Here is a 19,620-nt window from a genome sequence, read left to right as displayed (position 1 = left end):
ATAAAATTTCAAAATTAACAACCAATCCAACAAAATCCTCAAAAGGAACCCATCCCTGGCTTGGTGACTCGAGACAAGTCAATGATTTCTTCTAGTTGTGATATAAGGATTTATGGAATAATTTTAATCAGCAAAACATAACTCTCCCAAGCAAACAGAAGCCAAATGAAAGAAGAATTTTTAAAATCTTCAGAACAGCCGTGAGAAAAGCACATTTGAAAGAACATCAACAAGATGAAGGGTAATCTTGACCAGTTTGTTGCCATTATTCATCCCTAATTTCACAAATTATTTACACACTACAACACCTTTCTTAGAGGATGCTAAATGTTCTCGTCTCTTCCATAGTATTTTTACTCTACCATAAAGAATTGACACTTAAAACAGCTGAACCAACTCTAATCACATAATCTACCAGCAAGTGGAAATGGGCCACTAACCACCCTCCTATCGCTACAATCAAGTCAATCTTCTCAAGAAGGTTGATAGGCTCAATTTCAATTGCTACAATTTAAGAATATCGTTCACTATTCTTCCTCATGCAAAATATACAGGCAAAAAACCACATGCAAACAATGTGTTCACCGCAACAACAATTAACAACATGAACTCGAAGCCATCATGGCTATGACATCTGTTACATTGGCACATCTCTAGCACTATCGACAATTATTCCATGATGCCTATATGGCGTGTAACATGACTCTGTAGAAAATTAGCTTAGATTCTAGAATTACTGTAGAAATTGGACCTTACATCCCTATGACTACTGCTGGCTTTATGTATTTAACTCTTGTTATGTAAAATCTATATCAAGGGAACCTTCTTTAAGTTCCTAAATTACTCAATGATTTATATGTTACTATTTACTTCTTTATAAGTCATTTTGAAACAAGCACGACGCTTAATTAGCAATCATGTCAAGAGAATCCTATAACATGGATGACGGGCATCAGGCCTATTCCACTGCTTCCTCATCTGCTGTTACAGTGAACACAAGGCATTATCAGCTTGATTAATTGATTTTGCAGTGTTTCTTATGTAGAATAATCTTCAATTTTTAGAAGTTATTCAGTACACAACTTAGGAAGTATAAGAGGCTTAAATTGATTAATAAGCAAGAAATCTTCTCTTCACGTTGTACTCTAACATGCTGAACCACCTATTGTCACTTCTCCATCCGAATCTCAATTCAAGGCTTGTATTTTTTTTCCCCTTTCAAATGATTGCATGTTTTGATAACCATACACGATACTCATGGATTTCATACTGCAAACATATGTTTAATCTAGTTCCCATTGTAATACAAATTACTTTAACATAAACAATAAGTGCTATGTGAAGCAATGGTGTTGGTAGCAAATTGATGAATGATCAAGGCCTCAATCAAACAAATATCAATCTAACAAAAACATTCCAAACATTTTCTCTATGATGAATTTCTTATTTATCCCATAGCCCAACCCAACCCCACCAGACCAACCCTATACAATCAGAATATAGATTAAGATGGGGCTGGGGTTGGGTTAAGCTAGCCAAATCCCAAGCCAAGACAACATTGGGTTGGCATGGAGTTGGATTTGCCCTCCACCCTACCCACCCACCTGAGTTGCAGACCTAACAGATGTTCCCGTAAAATGTTTTTAGCTGCATGAGGGCATTTTGGACCAAGTATAGGGCAGTGTGCTTCATTAACCATTTCAAAGCGCACAGTCAGACAAGTTATTTTAAGACTTCCAACATCATAGTCAAAATGAGGATTGAGGATGATGTGATAGCACCCCTCCTCTAAATTCTAAATTGACATCAAGATTCAAGAATGCAATTCCACACGGCCATCTCAAGGAAAAAAATCCTTCACAAGTTTCATAGAAGTTGATCCTAATGTTTACTCAGCAAACAAAATCACACAGTTGGGTTGAATCCTCAGGTTGTCAGGATTGAAAAAATTGCAATGCAGTCAATCCAGCTGTTGTTAAAACAAAGCTGGGTGCTTTATTTTAACACATCACAATATCATTCTCATTTTGGAGAAGAAACACTTTCAAAGTCCTTATCAATATTCAACATAAAGAACCTTAATTTGTAGCATGAAAATTTGGTGTACATGGAGCTTGAAACAAGATTTCACTCTCTGTCTGTCATTTGTGCTCCTAAATCCCCCAAAAGTTTGTGTGCTAGTTGCCAAGCACACCAATGCTCCCATCATTCCAAGGACTCCAAAATAATTCATGCATGGGGTTAATCTTCTACCATGATCCAGAGAGACACTGCAGCATTAGTGGAACTTCAACATATCAAATCAATCTTAATCAATACTAAGTCTATTGTAACTTAAGTTTGCTAATCCACATGCTCTTGCAACTCATTTTTTCAGCAGATACTATGATAACTCTTTAGTTGCATGACCTTCTTCAATCGGTGTGTCATGGACAGCTTGCATCCACTGCTGCTTGATCATCAGTACATTGCATGCCTGTAGCAATGGCACTTAAATCCTTGGCAAATGATTCAAACTCAAGGTTATTATTCCTTGATTTATTTATTCCATTTATTCTAGCTTCCTAGGCATCTAGCATACAGTTGACCATTGCTTGATCAAGAAGAATGCACTTTTTTGCTGCTGCATCAGTTGAAATCAATTGGCAATGAATATGCTAGTGAAGCGGTATGCACCGACGTATGCAAGCACAGTTTTTCTTAACTAACCAAGGTGCATCAAACATAAGTCAAGCAGCCCACCTACCATGCTCATACCAGCTAAATCAGGTTAAAATTCCAACTTTCTTCATGAAAATGCAAGATCTGATGAACTCCATCCCTCCACTACTCTATCCACCCTAGCGCAAGCTGGCTTGGCTAACAACCTTTGCTGCAGCAACACTTGTTCATTTTACTCCAACCTGTCAGTGTTCTTGTACAACACACTTCAGCTTAAGTGCAAAGAAAATCTGAATTATATAGCCATAGAGTGCAACCTTAAATTTTCTTTTATGGTGCATTACAAAAGCCCCGTAATAACCAGTATGCAACCAGAGATGAGTTCAATAGAACACAGAGTAATACATTTTTTCCCTCATCTCTTACACCCCTAAGTCATATATAATATTCAATATCTTTTTATTGTAACCATTTCAGAACTCCTTCCTCGATTTTTATAACTGTATTTCCAATCACTAGTTTTTCAACCTCAGCATATAGAAGAATACCTTTAGCACCATCTAGTGTTTCTTGAACACATCACAATATAATCTTCTTCACTGAAACTACTATGATGAGGTTGGGCATTATGATGCACTAAATCTGAAATTCTCTCGACATTTAAACAGCAGAGATAACAAATTTAATTGCAATTTAGCATCTATAATCAAACTTGCAGTTCGAACCAGCTCTTCAATTCCTCGTACAATGGCACTGGCAGCATCTTTATTTGTCCTCAGGCTTCCTGGGTGACCAGGTCAGATGTGTCTCAGTAAATGGTAATTTTTTGCTTGGCAGATTACTTCCTTGTCCTCAATCCTTTTACAAGAAAAAACCATCATGCCTACCAAAAAGTGAGTAAGATAATAGAAGGTCTAGATTCATATCTAATATTTATATTAGTGAGAGACAGATAGAAAAAGACAAAGAGATTAGTTCTTTTCAGCAGTCAATTAGCAGACCACGTAAGGATAGAGTTATTGGATTGGAATAGTTAAATATAGTTTAAGAATTGAACAGAAACATTAAAACCAAAGAAAATTTTGAGAAGTATAGTGAAACATACTCCAAAACATCTTTCCAGGATGACGAATCAACAAGATCAATCATCCGAAGCTTCTGGTTGACTGCACGAAGCAAAGACAAAACATATTCTCCATCTAACAAGATATAAGATGAGTTCTGACATACATCAACTGCATCAATTTCAGATAAACTGGACATAGATAAAAGATCTATAAGAGGAGGAAAATCAGAACTCTTTAACTGGTCTATGATGATATTCAAACAGCATTGTTCTGCATGCGACTTCTGATGCTTAACCTGCACAGCAAAGAAGTATCAGAAACTACATTTCAAATGCTAGCAAGCATAAGAGGAAGAAACAGATTTATCACAAATCATTGCTAAAGTATATTTAAAGTCTGGATCTCTTTTAGATGACAATTAGTACTTGTAACTTTGTATAGTCAGATTAACAAAAATTAATTTATGTATTCAATTCTTTCCAGAAATCAACTATGAGAATTTCATATATCAGCACTTATGAAAAGTTGGTCTTTCGAGTCTCAAAGAATTCACAACTCTACATGTAAAGTAAAGAAAAAATACGTTAAAGTTTGTAATTAGCAATATAATACTTCCGCAAATTAGCTGTAAGATTCAGAATGGTATATCTAGCTAGAAGCAGTGCATTGATTTGCAAATAGAAGCATTCTGTAAAAGGAAATCATGAATTTAACATAAACTTTGCTAGATCCCAACAAGAATGACACTGTATGATTGGGAATCACAGTGAATATTATTCCAAAATTAAAGTGAAGAAGCACTTATTCCATATTAGTTGTATATGCTATTTGCATGTAAAGAAGAAAAAATCTACTGCAGTTTCAAAATCCACAGATAGAGTCGCTAAGTTATGCTATCGCATTGATGCCCCTGCATATATGCATAGTCCTGGAAGATGTGGACAGAAAAAGAATATAGAGATAATCCTTTCTCATCTTTCATTATCTTATTTTAAGCAATCAAATAGCCCCAAATAAAGTTTCAAAATAATTTATTTCGTTCAATGTTCAACCAGTGCGTACCACCCCATATTAGGTGTACTATATTGTAGCAGTACCAAACCTATACCTTTTACGGGATGTATTGAGTGTTGGTACGCCGAACCAATCCCCGTACTACACATACCAACATGGTACTCAGGGTTCAAGACCGAGATGTTATATATTATAGTCAGAATACACATTATTATATTATAGTCACTTTGTTGGTGACAATTAAACCAAAGTTTCTAAGAAAACCTACACTTCTGAAAATATTTATGTATGCAGAAAATAAAAGTGGCAAATAGGAAAACAGGATAATCTAATAGTGGACGAAGAGAAATGTATAAAGAAACCTGTTCTTGTTATAAGGATGGATATAGGGCACAACAAGGTATCTTACAGTACCCAGCATACTATAAAAAAGAAATGGTAGTCAAATGACAAGGTACATAGTGTTGTCAAGGAAGCATCAACATGCTCTAAATAACAACAGAAATTAATAGTAGATATGATCTTAAAAAAGAAAAAAAATGATTACAATAGAGGCCAGTCGGAAAAAAAATAAAGCTAAGGGGGGATTTATGGTGGATCATATAGTAATTAGCACCAAGTAGGAGTGGAACATGTATACATTGTCTAAGTTGAGAAAAAGGAAAATTAGGGAATATAATTCATGTTCAAGTGCTCAGAAATGAGGTAAACTAATTCAAAGATATAAAGAGGTAGATGGAAAGACAGCATCAAAGTTCAAACTCATTCTTGAAGCATTTCTTTAATATGTAATTCAGCCTTATTTACTAAAACACCAATCTTTTTTCTCTCTCCAGGTTTTATAATATTTGTTCATCAACCAAAAGTGAGAATGTAATACCTCATCATATTAGTGCCTATTGCCTAATCTTTTGTATAATGGGCTAAGTGTATTATATCAACTATCGATATGTGTGAATAGAATCACCATGGAAATGAATCCTTTGTATGGGAATTATATTAGTATTGGCTCAAATTTTATGACAACTAAGAACTTAGGATAGGAAAGGAAAATTTTAAGGACCAAATTGACAATTTTATTACAGCCACCTCACGCTTCTAGCCACCTCATTCTTAATAGTGATTTGATCTCATGCTTAAATGCTACCTCCTACTTGTGCCACCTAATGTTTCAATTGGGATTGACACCTCATGCTTGACTTGCCACCTTAAGCTAGCATTAAGTTGACACCACATGTTACTTTACCTTGAGCTGCCACTTCTTGCTTGTACGCCTCATGCTCAGGGCTAATAAAGTAGCCACCTTGTGCTTAAATATCAGCCACCTAGCTGAACCACAGCATGACACCTAGCTCCTCTTATTTTGTGGCTGCATATCTCATGCTTCAAGACATCTATAAATAGGAGGCTGCTGTCCTCTTCCAAAAGTTTTGCAACTCCAGAAATCCTAGCCACTCACAGGAAGCAGCTAGTGAAAGTAGAGGGAAGAAGGCAAAGAATAGGGGCAAGCTCAAAGAAAGAAAGGAGGTGTAGTGAGAATCTTTGTAAATCATCTAGAGATGTAATTGTCCTTACACAGTTGATAATTAATATTTTAGAAAGTAATAGATGGATTTCATATGGATCAGATTATGTTTTATACTCTTCACTGTTTATAAATCATCTAAAATCCTTGTTTCTAACTAAAGTTGAGGCAGCTTATTGATTCTATTTCAGCATTGTGCTTGGTTACATGAATACAACTGTTATATATCCTTGTTATATGAAAATGATCAAAGTTTCCATAAATTTCTGATCTTGGCAAGTGAATTTTGAAAAAAAGAAAAATGTGTGCCTTGAATGACCACATTTGACATCCAAATTTATCACCATTAAGTCCTCTCCTCATGATTTAAATTCATGTTAATAATATCAAAGAGATTCTTTTGATTGTGGTCATTCAAAGGAGTTCATTAATCATTATATCACCTGAAAGTGTAAATTTTCATTTGTTACGAATTGAAACAAAAACTTCCAGTCAATAATGTCATGATAAGTGACCCTAGCCAGCAGGAGGTAAGTTGTTGGCCTTGGTGTTCTCAATTGAGAGACAATACGCTGACCCAGGCCAGTAAGGGAAAGTTATTGGTCTTCATGATCTAAACAGAGGCATGATGCAGTGACCCTGGCCAGCTGAGGCTATGTTGTTAGCCTTCATGTTCTCGGTGGAGACATGATGCGGTGAATCCTTAGCTAATGGGCCTATCAATCCATGAACCCCTGATCAGCAAGAATAATAGTTGATCACAAACCAATTGGGTTTCAAAGGTTTGGCATATTCTAATATATTTTTAAGTATACCATAATGTATTTCAAGTAGGGTTGGAACCAGCTTGGACACGGATCGGGTACCAGCATATCCATATCCATAATACAAATACGGATATGGATATTATTTGGATGCAAAAATTTGTATCCATATTTGTTTTAAATGGATACGAATATAATTCAAATCTTAGAAGTATAGATATAATTATGGATATAAGTTAGATAATTAAACTTTATAATTACAGAATCAAAGATATTACTAAATAGATAATAAATCAAGTTAATAGAATATTTATATAGCTGTATATTTCTCTTAAAAATTAATAAATGCTATATAAATTTATATAAGGTTACAGGTAGATTCGGATATTCGGATATGGATTGGATAGTTGTCTATCCATTTTTCTTTAATAGATATGGATATGGATACGGATATTAGTTAGATCCTCAAATTTCTGTCCATATCTGAATTGATTTGGATATGAAAATGGATTCAGACGAATATTATTCATATCACTGTCACCCCTAATTTCAAGTGTTTCCAAGTGTATCTCGATGTTACATTAAAACGAGTGTTTTTTATAATTTTGCATAAAAGGCACAAATGCTGATGATACCAGTTGTTCAAAAGCATTTCAATGTTTCAAAATAACGTTACAGTACAAAGTGTACTTATGGATATGTACTATAAGATAGTTATTAGCTATTTGAATTTTTATAAGCATGCATCTTTATCAATTCTATTGTTATATTTTTCTTCATACTATGTTGTTCACTATGTTTCGGTACTTGCTAAGATGCGTAATACACTTAATTATTTACTATATTTCAGAGTAAGAAGCCTATTGAACCAATCCATCAATCCGACCCACAAACGGCCCACTTTAAGCAAATTCGATTTGACATAAATGGGTTTGGATCATAAACAAGCCAACCCATCTAGACCAATTTATTAAACAGGATGAGTTTAGGTTTATACCTTTGACCAGTTTAATCCATTTTGACTTATTTGATAATTGGATCAAGTAATAACCAGACCCTATGAATGGCAATGGGCTAAGTATAGGTCAAGTTGGCCAATACCCGTACCCGCCCCATAACCGCTTCAGATCAAGTCGGGTCAAGTAGAGATGCGGGTCGGGTCGGATAGATAAGAGTGGGGTCGGGTGGAGTCGGGTACATTGAAACATTAATTATAATTTTAAAAAGGAGATATCGATTAAGATTATATCAAGTCGAAATCGGTATGGGGCATACCATTGCCCGAAATGACCCAAATCCGTTTTGAATATTTTTTTCTAGAACCCATACCTGCCCCAAGTTCTATAATCGAGTCATGTAACTGGAGAATCGGCTAAAATTGCTATTGCTATCCCTACTTGATCCATTAAATCCATTTAGACCTAATTAACCTATTTAAAACCCACTTAGCATGTTTCTATCTTGTTTAACCTAACCCGTCTAACCTGTATAAATTTATTTAATCTGTTAAAAACCCACTTAACCTATTTATGGCATTGAATTTGATTCGACCTATTTAGTAAATGGGTGATGCGTGTCAGGTTGGGTTCTTGGTTCGATAAAAAAGTTGGGTTCAGATCTGAATATTTGACATGTTTAATAAACAAGTTGGGTTCAAATTGACAAATTTTTGACCTAATCTACATCAAATCGACCCATATCCGACCCAACCCAATCCAATTGCCACCCCTAATATGCAGTGAAGCTACTACCATAGAAGTCAAAGTTCAATCCTTTTAGTATATCTTAAGCTAAACATGGTAGCTATAGAAAATTAGTAAAGTAATGAGAGGGTTTATAATTACCTATATTGAGGGAAAGGAGATTTCCATGAGAGATTCTTGATTTAGATAATTTGCAGGTGATGTAGGAAATCATTGGACTATCAATAGAACCTAATAGCATTTTCGAAAAGAAGATAGGGATAAGGCTTTGGGATGAACTAGATTAGTAAATGATATGCACAAAAGTTTTTTAAAAAGGATTGGTTTGATTAACTATTTTCTCAAAAAGATTATAAAACAATTACATGCATAATAACTAGAGAAGTATAGTTGTTGTGATTTAGATAACATGAGAAACATAGAAAATTAAACAAATTAGTGAGAGATCAAACTAATAAGCCATCCCATAAAACTGTGGAATAGATGATCAGCATATAAATGAAGAATTTAGTTCCAAACCAGTAAGGCCAACTATTCAAGAAGATCTCATTCTAAGGTATTTGGTGCAAAGAATTCACTGAGGAACTTTCATATGGCTTTCTGTTAATTGTAGAAAGAAGATGATAAATTATTACTAAAGAATAGGGTGTTTGTTAATTTTATGTTAGGGTAATTAGCATATAACCCCCTACATTGTACATCGATTTGCAAATACCCTCCTATATAAAAAAATCGATCAATGTCAACCTTATATTTGATAAAATGTTGCAATGTGCCCTTTCAGCGATCCAATTTGGGTCTGAGCCTCCCACCGGTGATTACGTGGCACTATTTTTGCCATGTTAGTACCTTCTAACCCAACTTCAACCGTGACGTGGATAATGGAGAATCCACCTCTTCCGGACACCGTCAGCGCTAGGCCTAGCAGCACGATCCCCACGTCGGCGGCCACCACGCCCCACCCCAACTCCATTCCAAACACCTTCAGGTGGAAGACCACGGGCAGCACGAAGCCCAACACGACGCACATGCTGCTCCCCACCAGCGACAGGAAGTCGGTGAAGTTGGGCACTAGCATCACCGACATAGTCATTGTCGCTACTAGCAACCGCTGCAGCTAGAAGCAGTACCTCTTCCCGCAGAACCACCGCTCCACCACCTCGTACACAGGATTCATCATCACCGGAAACATGAAGAAGAGGCTGATGTAGAGCCCCAACTGGACTAGTGTCACGGCCCCATTAGCTGGCTTCCTGGGATGGCATGGGTTAATGCCTTTACCGTGCCAATCCCAAGTGCGCAGAGGCTTGGCGTAGCTCTGCGAGGATAAGGCATGGCCTGGTGCCCGTATGGCCAGGCCGAGTATTGGCACCAGCAGACGGGTGCCAAGATGCAGCAGCGCGCGACACCATGGACGGGCGCGCGCTGGGGTGCGCATGGGCAGCGCACTGGCGCCATGTTCGAGCGTGCCGCGCAGCAGGGTGTGCGCGGCAAGTACTGGATGCACGCGGCAGTTGGATGCGCAAGGGGATGCGCACAGTGCCGGAGGCGTGCGGCACAGGGCGCGCGCAGCACAGGGCGCGTGCGGCAGCAGGATGCGCAGAAGGATGAGCATGGTGCCGGAGACGTGCGGCACAGGGCGCGTGCGGCACAAGGCGCGTGCAGTAGTAGGATGCGCAGAGGGATGTGCATGGTGCCGGAGGCGTGCGGCACAGGGCGCGCACGGCACAGGGCGCGTGCGGCAGCAGGATGCGCAGAGGGATGCGCATGGTGCCAGAGGCGTGCGGCACAAGGCGCAAGCGGCAGCAGGACGCACGAGCCAACGGCACAGCAGAGCGCGTGGCATCAGCCCGCGCATAGGCGCGCGTGGCATCTGCCCGCGCATGGGCGCGCACGGCCGGACGCGTGCGCGCATGAGTTCACAAGGGTGCGCAGGATGGCTCCCGAGCCTGGTCTTGGGCGTATGCAGCCCGGGCCTTGGCATGCAGTTGGACGGGATTCTGAGTTGGCCCGACAGTTGCCTTCGGTTGCCTTGGTCAGTTGCTGTCCAGCAGCAGTTTGGGGGAGTTGACAGCAGTTGGCTCCCAACTCCTTGGAGCGGTTGCCCTCCAAACAGATGGGAACGGTTCTGAATTGGTTCCCAGCGGTTGGGGGAAGATTGTCCACCGCCTATGTAAGCCAAAATTGCTGGTTTGCAGAAGGAGTGGGTACGTTGGGATTTCGGTGAGACTGTGGGCGGGTCTCCATTATCCAGTGTTTATTGGGAATTGGAATAAAGAAAATATGTGATATTTCCCTTATGTGCCTTGATATCATGTCCCTTATGGGAGGAGAGTACTAAGAGGCTGAACTAGACGTGGGTCTAGTGCCGCACAAGGCTTGCATTCTTGCAAAAATTTTGGGCGAGAATCAGCCCTGTGACAACTAGCACGGTGACCACACCAGTGCCTAGGTTGATGGTGGTGATGATATCGTGGGTCTCGTCGCAGAAGACCAAATAGCCGAGGACGTTGAAGAGGCCGTAGATGAGGGCGATCAAGAACATGGAGAGCCTCAGGGTCCTGCCGAATTTGGCCTTGTCGGCAGCCTCGGCCTCCAGGGTGAGGACCATGTCGATGCCCTCGAAGGTGTAGACGGCGACACCGATGCCGTAGAGGTGCCGTCTTTGAGGAAAATATTTTCAGCACTCCACGGACTAAATCCTGAAGTGGCTCCTGTGTTTCAAGAATGCATGGATCTCCTGGATTCGATCTAACATGACTGACGATCTCTTAAACTATAAGAGAAGGTAACTTAATTCTAACCCACATGCTCTGAAGTATGTCCATCCATGTTCTCATGAGAATGGGGTGCCTGTGTGCCATTGGCCACTTGAACCGAATTGTTCTGCTCTTCTCTCATCAGTCTACCAACTTTCTTCTCATGATGATTTCCAATAAATGACAAATCTTCTGCATGGGGAGTAAGCATTGCCTTTCAGACAGCTGAAAGAAGATGTATGATGGAAAATGAAAAACCAGTGTGAATTGTAGGTGTGATCACGGCAAATGGTTTCTTTTGCAACTTTCCCTCTGGCTCTACACCTGCTGTTCCTTTTTCTTGAATGACCAGCTCAGGATTTGCCACAATCAAAGAATCAGATGCAGCATCTGCTTTTCTTTTTCCCTTCTTCTTCATGACATTGTGGTCATTGATTTGCTGCTTTGGACTAGACTGTTGGTAAAGAGGTTCATCTGGCTCGTCAACACACACAGCTTTAGCCTCACTTTTGGTTTCTTCTTCACTGAGTTGCAACCTAACAGGGACATGCTTGGTCTTTCATGATGATCAGCCTCAATAGTAAGAGCATCAAAAGGATGGTTTCCTTTCCTTGACATGTAAACTCGCATCTGGTTACCCAGTAACCTGGAAGTTCCATCCAAATTCTCCTCACGCTCATGCAACATATCACTGCCATAATCACGCAAATAAATTGGCTGCTGTGAAGAAGTCTCCAGATCAATCATCCCTTGCACTTCTTCTCTGCATTGTACTTCTTGATTAATGGCGGTTGTAGCTTCTCACTAGACTCTGGCATTTGGCCCTTCTTCATCAATGCAACATCCCAGAAGTAATTGAGCTCATTTGTTTTACCTTTCTGCTTCCCTTTTGTGGAGTAAGATTCTACTTCTTTTGTATAAATGCTTGTGGCTCCGTCAGGAAAATGGGAATACACTTTTTGATCCATCTTTGTAGGCTTGTTGACCTTTTTAGAAGCAGACAAAGATTTAGCAACTCCTAAGTGATAGACCTCCAGGTCACCACTTAAACGCCCCAACTTCCTCGCTGAATGATTAGTACCTCCATCTTCCTCAACCTGGTCTGAAGAATCTGATTTCGTCTCCTCGCTTTGAGAGTACATCACAGGGCCCCTTGCATAGTCCATACCCATCACCGGGCCCCTCGCTTTGAGAGGACGCCAGAGCCAACAATCGCGATGAAGACATTCGCGAAGGTCTTGGGTTGGGAGGAGAGGCGGGCAGCGGAGGGGTGCGGGGGGAACGAGGGGGCTCATTGGGGGGTTTAAAAGGAAGAAGAGGGGAAAAAGAACACGACATGGTTAAAATGGGATTACAGGGTACCAACGTGGCAAAAATAGTGCCACGTAATCGCCGGCGGGAGCCTCAGACCTAAATTGGGTCACTAGAAGGGCATATTGCAACATGTTATCAAATGTAAGGTTGACATTGATCGATTTTTTTATGTAGGGCAGTATTTGCAAATCGATGTAAAATGTAGGGGGTTATATGCTAATTACCCTTTATGTTATGATGAGGATGTTAAAGAGATATTATATAGATATTAAGTATAGTATGATAACATATAATTTGGTGTTGAAGAAAAACTGGGTCACCAAAAATCCGATATAAGACCATAATAACTTTTCAACTATAGAAAAAATTGTTACAGGTGGTGACTGGTTAGTAGATAGATCAAGAGCACCAAGGCAAGACTCCAAGACCATATGCATAGATATACATATAAAAGTTGTACCTGTATATGTATACATAATCTATTTTTGCATGTCAACAACTGGTATGCATGTGTAGACATTTATGCCTATATATAAATACATATACACAATACACAAGAAAACTTTATTTATATACGTTCATATACATAAATACGTAAACACGTGTATGTATATTTACATGCTACACATACATGCATATAGACTAGGAAGGATGGATTAAGAAATGAATATATTAGAGGAGTTGTAAAAGTTGCACAAATGAAGGAAAAGTAATTGAAATCAATTGAGATGGCATGAACATAAACAATGAAAATCTCTGAAGGCTCGTATAAAGAGATGATTTAGTTTGTGCTGATGGTTGCAAACAAAGAATAGGAAGGCCTAAATTAATATGGATGGAGATTGTGAGGAAAGATATGAAAAAACTTGCAGTAACATCAAAGAGGGCCCTAGATAGAAATACTTGGTGAATAAGGCTTCATAAAAATGACCCTAAATAGTCAGGAAAAAGCTAGATAATTATGATTATAATTATGACATATACATATAGATATACACATGCATGCATGTGTGTGTGTGTGTAGACACACACAAATGCATATTATAAAGTTGTTTGTTTACACAAATGACATGTGAAAATAAGGGAGTGGGATGTATCAAATTGACCACCAAACAAGTAAATAATTAATATACCAAAACTTTAACTTTAAACAAAGGGACCACAAGATGTGAATTAATCAAAACGCTAGACCAAAGTTAGCCTCCAGCAAGGCTGATGAGTAGGCGAGAACAATCTCTACGACTTGAGCTTAAATAGGTGATACATGTCATACTTCTATTAGTTTTATTCCATGGTTTGGTATAAGCCATATAAACTATCATGTATCTTTAAAGTGATTTTAATTGTTTACATTCATCATGGATGCCTTAAGGTGTGCCAAAATGTCAATTAACAAAACTAATACAAAAGTCTAATATCATAGATGGAATAATTGAATCAAAGAATGATTCAGTTCCTCTCCATGAAATGAGTCACATAAGCACCTAGGCAACCACTTAGGTAACATCTATTCGGGCCACCTGAGCCATTTGACAACTATGGTTAAGAAAAAAAGAGAAAAGTGCATACGCAAACAATGATGCAGCAGGTATGATAATGTTGAGATGGCTTCAAACAGGACCAAGTATTAGAGGCAAAAATAAATAATAAGATTTTGGATTTCAAGATAAGGATGCTTGCTCATATACAACAAATTGCATATGAGGCACATATAAGAAACAGGAAATGTGGATGTGCTAGTGGGGCAAGGATGGAGCTGGTCCAAGAGGATCTATTGTGGATAAATTTAAATATTGACCTGCTCTTTAAATGGATATAAAAGATGAAGCAGGAAGTCCAATTCAATTCCAAGTAGTGGGGTTCCAGAATCTTACTGGTAAAATAGGACAACAGAGATAGGCCAGTACCAAGCAAAGTTAGTGCAAGTGGTGTTGAATGTATATGTTTTATCTCTCAATTATTTTCTACTTTTGTCACTATTATTTCCATGCATCCATCTACTATAATTGTGATTGCCATTAGTTTTACTGCTATTTGCTCACTGTGTTCTTGTCTTTCCTTTTCAATAGCTCAAGATTAGTAGTGGATTAGCATCTAGTCAACAGCTTTTTGAAAAGTCACTCTGAATCCTTTGATGCAACATTTCCAGTAGTCAACTTTAGTTTAATGTGGGCAAAGGTTTTTGTTGTATGGAGAACCAAAGAAACATGTCATGGAGAGCCCTTATAGTAGATTTTCTAAAGGTTAATTCCTAATACATATAGAACTCCTAGTTCAAGCTAATGAACTGAAGCGAAAGAAGGAAATATACACCTCGCCTCTTGCTAAGTTGCATCACTAGTAGAATCTCCTTCTCCATCAACAATTATTTTCCCCCAACCAAAATAGGATGCAGTAGGATTAGAAGTTCCATGAAACATTAATAAAACAATCACATGATTAGTTTTTTAGATGATTTTAATTTCTCCAAATTGAAAGTTATTCCTTTTGAATCTTGCAGCAAAAACTTGAAATCAACTTAGTTCGCCATGTGAAGAGACTCAATGTCTGAAGGCATCACTCAGTACTTACACGTCTGAACGTTGATGACATCCATCATAAACTATCTCAAGTCAATTAAAACAAAATACAGGATTCTAGCGCAAAACTTGCAGATTCCGATCCAGAAAAACAGAAAATAGCTCATTTAGAGAAGAAAAAATACGCCTCGTTGATTAAGGTTGAAACAGTTTAAGATCATGCAAAATCTTCAGAGACAGAAAACAGCAAAGATAAGAGCTTCCTCTTGGAAAAATGATCTGTGAGTTTATTTTTTAAAAACATGCTTGAGATGTCCCTCAGAAAACAGAGTATCATGAAGAAAAGAGCTTTTTCTAATACAGCAACAATTTATGGTCATCCAAAATCTTCAGAGATGGAAAACAGAAAAATTTATACTTTTTTTCTTAGGAAAAACATTGGTGAATTAACTTTTTCAGAAGATAATGCGACTCATGACTCAAAGAACATCGATCATGAAGTAAATAGCCTCTTACACTCATCATTGCTTTTATTTCACCTATCATATTTAGGAGTCATATGAATAGGTATTGTAGTTCCCTGCGCTTACTATCTGCTAGCTGTGGGGTAGAAAATGAAGAATAAGATGTCACCCCAATGAACCTTACTCAGCAAAACTGTTCCACACATATGGAGTCAAGCTAGATGTCAAGGCATGTTATATAAAAGTTTGAGAATCAATAGAAAGATACAAAACCAGATAGCATTTATCCTCTGGTTTTCAGCATATGACCAGCTTAGCATTTGATGAGCAATGTGTACATATAAGTTGTCTGCTTCCTCCTTTTTGGTTTCTCCCACAGAACAGCACAGTCAGTGCACCAGACAGTTCTCATTCTTATACTATTTTCCCAAGGTTTTCATATGAACCTCTAGTTCTCGAGATCATCAGACTACATAGTTTATAGCACTACCCAAAAATTAAATAACAAGACAAGATCTAATGAAAAGTATTACATTTTAAGTATACCACTGATACATATTATCTAATCTTTTTTTTTTTTTTTTGGATTTAACTCATAAAAATGACTTTATGATTAAATGGAGATAGGAAAAAGTGATAGTAGGAGAATTTCAACCAAAAGATATGAAGATATATGGTGCGATAGTTATTACTTTCAAGAAACTCAATAAACAGACAAAGGTAGAACTTTATGATATAAAACAAACAGTCATCATGATCAAAGTATTCAACCAAAAGAAATAGAGATAAATAAGGCTCTGTATGATGAGAAATTACTTTCAAGAAACTTGATAAAACAGAAGAATTAGGTAGAACCTCCTGCTTCCTACAAGCATTAAGATACCTAAAGAACAACGTTGAGAGTTAGCTAATCTAAAGCTTATCAAAATCAGCACGACATTCATAAGAAAATGATTTACAGCAAATATATAAATTACAGAAAAGTTATATTATCATAACTAGCAAAGTCATGAGACTTACTAAGTGAAGTAAACACCAAAATAATGTAAATTACTTGTATATTTCAAACTTTAAGTGCTAGAAAAAGGTTTAGATACATCTGGGTATAAAATTAATTTACATAACCTAGAGATAAGCATAGAGCTAGATATATTTTTCGTCATGAATTTTTCAAAAGGTGTTAACATCTTATCATGGAAGAGCAGAATTCTTGGCAACAGCTCTTCCAAACAGAAAACATTAAAAGCACAAAATTAATCATCAACATCAACAAACAACTTGTTTAAGGGCTGTCTGGTAGTAACATTCTAACAATATATTAGTGCATTAAAGCAACTGAACAACTGAATAAGCTACCAAAAGCAAGGGACTTTGGCATGGCTGTGCATGCTATCCTTGAATGTCATGGCAAGACATCCAAACGCCCCCAAACTTATTTCAAAAATTGATACAGCTACAATCCATTCCATTTTAGAATCTACTATAGAAATATAGAGTTTTGCAAAAGCAAAAGGAATCTGCTGTGAAATTCTAGCCATTTTCATGTAGGAATTTCCCATTATCATATTAATCCATCCCATTCTCTAAATACAAAAAAAGTTCAACATGACCCACATTAAATAACTCTGTCTTTGATCTCGCTTAGGGCTCGTCCTTTGGGGCACAATATCGAGGATAGTTTGCAGATTCCCGGGTTTCATGCCTCCCAAAGAATGAGCCCTTAAGTGAGTTTGCTCCCTCGTGAATACTTAAATAATTCTTTAAATTTGTCTCATGTCGCATTTACCTTTCTCTGTGGCTCAGGCATGTAAATGATTGCTAAACTTGTGAAAAAACCGAGCATGAAAGCAATGTCTACAGACTCACACGAAATGTATCAACAAATGCAGCAGTCTACATTCACAAAATGTCTTCCTTTTCATTTTCTTTTTTCCTTTTTTTTTTTTTTTTTTTTTTGGTTGTTGGTGGGGGGGCGGGCGGGGTGGCGGGGGCGAAAACAAGATGTCTTTTCATCATTTATGAATTCTTTTACATTTGTTCATCTTCTAATTTACCATATCTTAATCAAAAACTAATCTTTCTCCCAACAATTCCTTGCGGGGAAATCATCCCACCAGGAGTTCATCCAAAAATCACACTTTTTCACCTTGTTTAATAGAATGATACCCTATCCTCTGAAATAATCAATTTTTCCAAAAGAAACAAATAGAATCGACAAATCTTTAACAAATTAGACGATTTATTTTCTGCAGTGAATATCTCGAGAAATTCAAAGAAACAACAGAAGCAAAACATCTATCGAATCCCATTGTCCAAACAAATAAGAGTAGGGATGAATGAGATAAGAGATTCATGAGCTACCTGGCAGCCAATTGGGAGATATTGGAGGCCATGGCCGATTTCCCACCTCTCTCTCTCCCTCTGCGACGAGAGATCGGCGTGAAAAATTGGGAGGCCGGAGAGGTAGCGGGATGGGAATAGCGACGGGTGAAGTTTCGTAGTTCTTTTAGGATTTAAAGTACCGAAGAAAGCAACGCGTTAGGCGTTCTTCTTGCGTTCTAATTGTTTGTAAAAATGACTGTCACATAAAGAACGTACACGTAGCGCGATGAAGACCCGAACCTACTCGACAAACTCATTGATTTGGCTGAGCCGCTTATTCTACCAATGGTGCGATTGAATAGGTTAGGCTGGGTTAGATTTGGTGCAATTTCTTGCAACAACCTTGAAAACCAATATATTATTTTTTTTCAAAAAAAAATTAGATCGAACGGGTTTATCTTGCCACTTGCAATTGGAAGAAAGGTGATGGCCGAGGGTAAAGGTTGTGCCCATAATGTGCAATTCTCATCCTGTTACAATTGTGGAAGGAAGCCTTTTGCAAAATCAGCTAATAATAGTAGAGATTACGCTTATGATGTGCATCTCTCATCCTATTATAGGCGGCAAGATAAGCCATTTATGTGATACTTTGTGTGACTGGCTGATATTTTATAGTGTTTTGGTCTAAGTAGCCAAATTGGGTTCAAGATCAAGTTCCAGGCACTAAAGCCTGATTAATCACGAAATCTATTGAGTAGCAAACTCATAATAATTTTGGTCGGGCTTGGGCTAAAAAAGTAACTAGATTTACCAATGATTTTTTAGGTTAGATTTAGATCAGGGTAGAATGTACACCAACCTAAATCACCAATGTCCCTATCCTCGAAAGCTTTTACATTGTTATATTAATATTGTTTTTTCTTTTTCTTTTTGAAAGAACGCTAGTAGATGTTAGTGGGATGGATGTGTTAGTTTGGAGCCAAACCTGATTTTAGCCCACTGTTGAATGAGTGTGGATCAGCTTAGATGGGCCTTGTTCCACTGTGCTAGCCTTGGTCAGCCCATTATAGTGAAATAAAAGAGCGGATCTTCTCAAATTTGGAGATGGGGATGAAAGTAGATAAAATAAGATCCAACCAATAGCAGTATCCATATTCATCAAAACAAAAATGAATATGGATATAGATAGATAACTACTTGATCGGTATCTAAATATCCAATTTTATTCATAATTTTATTTAATTTTATATAGTACTGATGAACTCTTAAGAAAACTAAATAAGCACTTTAATATTCTATTAATTTGATTGATCATCCATTTAGTAATATTTTTATTTTTATTATCAAAATTTAATTATCCAAATTATATTTATATTTCTATCCAAAATTTTAATATCCAATTTGCATCTATATCTATTTAAAATAAATAAAAATATAAATTTTTATATTCGAAGAATATTTATATTTATATTTGTATTTATCAAAAAAAATAAATATGGATGTAAATA

General features: G+C 37.6%; 1 protein-coding gene across 1 annotated transcript; it reads right to left on the bottom strand.

Moving 5' to 3' along the window:
- Positions 1-3,374: 3,374 nt before the first annotated feature.
- LOC140853424 (protein DWD HYPERSENSITIVE TO UV-B 1-like) lies at positions 3,375-18,407 on the bottom strand. Its single transcript, XM_073248068.1, has 4 exons — positions 18,152-18,407; positions 16,607-16,673; positions 3,767-4,023; positions 3,375-3,519 (listed from the first exon to the last, which is right to left on the bottom strand). The coding sequence occupies exons 1-4, from the start codon at positions 18,181-18,183 to the stop codon at positions 3,459-3,461; spliced, it is 417 nt and encodes a 138-aa protein (XP_073104169.1). The 5' UTR covers positions 18,184-18,407; the 3' UTR covers positions 3,375-3,458.
- Positions 18,408-19,620: the final 1,213 nt, after the last annotated feature.

This window comes from Elaeis guineensis, chromosome 13 (assembly GCF_000442705.2).
Source record: "Elaeis guineensis isolate ETL-2024a chromosome 13, EG11, whole genome shotgun sequence".
In the NCBI taxonomy this organism is placed as follows: domain Eukaryota; kingdom Viridiplantae; phylum Streptophyta; class Magnoliopsida; order Arecales; family Arecaceae; genus Elaeis; species Elaeis guineensis.
Note: the sequence above shows the minus strand (reverse complement) of the source record. Positions and strands in the feature narration are given on the sequence as shown.